The sequence below is a fragment of the Triticum dicoccoides genome, chromosome 5B, assembly GCF_002162155.2.
Source record: "Triticum dicoccoides isolate Atlit2015 ecotype Zavitan chromosome 5B, WEW_v2.0, whole genome shotgun sequence".
In the NCBI taxonomy this organism is placed as follows: Eukaryota; Viridiplantae; Streptophyta; class Magnoliopsida; order Poales; family Poaceae; genus Triticum; species Triticum dicoccoides.
In genome coordinates, this window is record NC_041389.1 from 670,856,021 (window position 1) to 670,859,583 (window position 3,563).

General features: G+C 47.3%; 1 protein-coding gene across 1 annotated transcript; it reads left to right on the plus strand.

Moving 5' to 3' along the window:
* The first annotated feature begins 2,137 nt into the window (after positions 1-2,137).
* LOC119306593 (protein synthesis inhibitor II-like) lies at positions 2,138-3,138 on the plus strand. The gene has a single exon (XM_037582772.1). The coding sequence runs from the start codon at positions 2,139-2,141 to the stop codon at positions 2,991-2,993; it is 855 nt and encodes a 284-aa protein (XP_037438669.1). The 5' UTR covers position 2,138; the 3' UTR covers positions 2,994-3,138.
* Positions 3,139-3,563: the final 425 nt, after the last annotated feature.

Here is a 3,563-nt window from a genome sequence, read left to right on the forward strand (position 1 = left end):
TCGTATTTTGCTTTTATACTGCTAAAAGTTTAACAAAATAAATCTAGTAATGTTTTGGTTACTTTGCCCGTGAAACACTAATAGTAGTCTGGCATGTCTAGTCCGTAAATTTGCATATAATGTCAATTATGATAATCCACAAAGAGTACTATTATAAACGAACATTTTCGCTGTTGGTCTTCACATATTCCATGTGCCTTTCTAGCTTGTACAATCTGAAACCAGTTGGACAACTGACCTAGTACATGCTATATTTGCTTTCACGGAAGCTAACTGAGTTTTTTGTACAGAATGTACAAGCAAGCATTTCCAGCTATCTTGATGAGGAACTGAATCTAATTGAGTGAATGTTGTGGTTAATTAAAATGCACAGCTTTTTTTTTCTAAGTTGACACCTACAGGTTAGAATGTGTATATGGTTTTTACCAGTAGAGGGTGTCACTTTTTTTCTTGTGATAACAAGGTTACATGCATCATTTCACGCATGCTCCTGCTAAATAAACAATGGGCAAAATTAAGGAAATCCGAAAATCCTCATCTTCCCGTTCCCTTGGGCTTAATTAAGTATAGAATCCAGAGTGCTTCTGGTATATTGTGCGGTGGAGGAGCTGGTCATCACCCTTGCATTTATCATGTCCCTCTGAATATGATCTAGCGGTTCAAGATTCATTCGAGCATTGTAGCTCCTGAGATCCCGTATTACTAGATATGTCCTCCCCACATGCGATGCACATATTAAAGACACAACAGAGGAGTGAATACGCTCAGCTACCCCTGCGAAATGTAAATGCACCCAACAATCCATTGATGATCCGTCAACGCAACGGCCTCCTAGCTGCGTCTCTCGCGACAAAAAATTCGGAGAGATGCTTACGGGCGTGCCACAACTAGAAGACGACGACGACAGCGATGGATTTTTCCTACTTGCTAAACGCGAGAGAAGCGTGTAGTGGGTGTGTTGTCCAACCGATGCCGCTCTCCGTCTGTGCAGAGCTTATCTTCACACCTTGCTCTGTTCGTCCATGGTTGACGGAAAGACGAGATACGCACTGCGAGAACTGAACTTGGGCAACAAATCAATTATCTCCACCCAACGCCCAAAGCAATTATTGGATCGGTTGGATGTCGCCTGGCCCGTGTATTTATAGAACATTAAATGCAGCCCTATCCCACACCATGGGCGTATAAATTGAGGTATTTGGGAAGCTGCTAATTAAGCCGCCCCGTATTCCCAGATGGCCTATTAAAAGTAGTCATCACGACGCACAGGCGGACGTCCTGAATATGGGCTGCGCGTGGCCGCATGTCCCAAAAATCCGCGTCGGTACCGGAACCTGCTACCTTGGCCTCACTGATCATATGCTTCATAATAGAAACTGGAGCCGGGATTGATCGCCTATTTTTCTATAAAACGATTATGCTTGCAGCTTGACACGAGTATTATCCTTCCCAATCACCGCCATGACTTTTGCGCCTTTGATCATGTAGCATGTAGTAACATGTACTCAGAAGTCAAAAGACAGAGCTGGTCCAAGTTAGCATTAAGGACATGTACAATGGTTGATAAAATAATTTTATTTTAAATTTTACATGTAATTTAAAAATGACAAAAAAATGTCTACAATGAGCCATTTTTTAGTCTTATTTTCAATAACTAGCCATTCCTAAAAATATGGTGAGACATATTGTGCTAAGAGATCATCTCTTGTCTTTTCTTAAATAAAAAAAGACAAGTCTTTTCTTATGAGTTCTCTCTTCCACTCATCATTTGTCCTACATGACACTTCTAAAATATCATTATTGTACATGCCCTAATAAATCTCGAGCTGCAGATTTCCTATTCAAGTTAACAGCCATGGTTTGGTCAGTGGCCTCCCTCGGTAGAACTAGAAGCATCGAGTTCGAGATACTGCGAGATGCTGCGACCCATTCCAAGCAGAGAAAGTGGGAGGAATCGTTCTTCGCCACAAAAAGGGCATCCACTATCTAGTAATTCCCCGAAGAAAATCAAACCAAATTGCTCTTGGACTTGATAGCTAACAACGCAATGCGCTCGCCTATAAATTGATCGCCAATTCACTCATCCTCTCCCATATCTCACCCCACCCCCTCCCCTCCCCTCGCTACTATACCTATCCATGGCGGCGACACCGGTGATGCCGGCGAAGAGCGTGGACAAGCCGCTCTTCACCGAGACGTTCAATGTCCCGGCCAGCTCCGCCGACTACGTCACCTTCATCAACGGCGTCCGCAACAAGCTCGGTAACCCGGGCCACTTCTCCCACAACCGCCCCGTGCTGCCGCCGGTCGAGCCCAACGTCGCGCCGAGCAGGTGGTTCCACATCGTGCTCAAGACCTCGCCGGCTAGCACTGGGCTCACGCTCGCCACCCGCGCCGACAACCTCTACTGGGAGGGCTTCAAGAGCAGCGACGACACGTGGTGGGAGCTTACCCCGGGCCTCATCCCCGGCGCCACCTACCTCGGGTTCGGCGGCACCTACCGCGACCTCCTCGGCTACACTGACAAGCTGACCAACGTAGCTCTCGGCCGGCAGCAGATGGCCGACGCGGTGACCGCGCTCTACGGGCGTACCAAGGCCGACAAGACCTCTGGCCCGAAGCAGCAGCAGGCGAGGGAGGCGGTGACGACGCTGCTCCTCATGGTGCACGAGGCCACGCGGTTCCAGACCGTGTCGGGGTTCGTGGCCGGCCTGCTGCACCCCAAGGCGGTGGAGAAGAAGAGCGGGAAGATCTCCGACGAGCTAAAGGCCCAGGTGAACGGGTGGCAGGACTTATCCGAAGAGCTGCTGAAGACGGATGCGAAGCCCCCGCCGGGAAAGTCGCCAGCGAAGTTCACGCCGATCGAGAAGATGGGCGTGAGGACGGCGGAGCAGGCGGCCGCCACGCTGGGGATCCTGCTGTTCGTCGAGGTGCCGGGTGCGTTGACGGTGGCCCAGGGGCTGCAGCTGTTTCGTGCGCGTGGGGGAAAATAGTTAGTTTTGCAGGTATATCTGCATGAGTATATTGTATGTATAATTCGAATAAACATGCTACAGAGCGTGGGACTGATATAAATAAATAAATAAACATGTTTCAGAGTGAGTGCATGATATAAATAAATAAATAAACATGTTACAAAGTGGGTGAGTTCATGTTGTATCCAACAATAAAATTGCTATCTCCTTTTTTGCTGTCTTTGCTGTTTCTCCTCTTCCTCCTGTACTCCTTACCTCTTTCCCACCTTTTCTCTTTCACTCCTTCCCTTGTGACCTTGCACCTGGGTGCATTTCACAAATTTGATGTAACATGTTACTTTCACAGGCTTTTCAGCCTGTTTTGAAATATAAGGTCAGCCTTGAGCCACCTTTTCTTTCAAAACATAAAAATAAAATTGCTATCTAACATATGTTTTTGCTTTAGTGAGTATCCATTGGACACGAATAAAAAAACATGATCTAGCGCGCTTAGCCCACTGGAACCCACCTTACCCTATTAGTTAGGCCTTCCATAGTGTTCTCATGCATGGACGAGTAGAGGGTGGCGGGCGCGTCTTTATCTTGCCT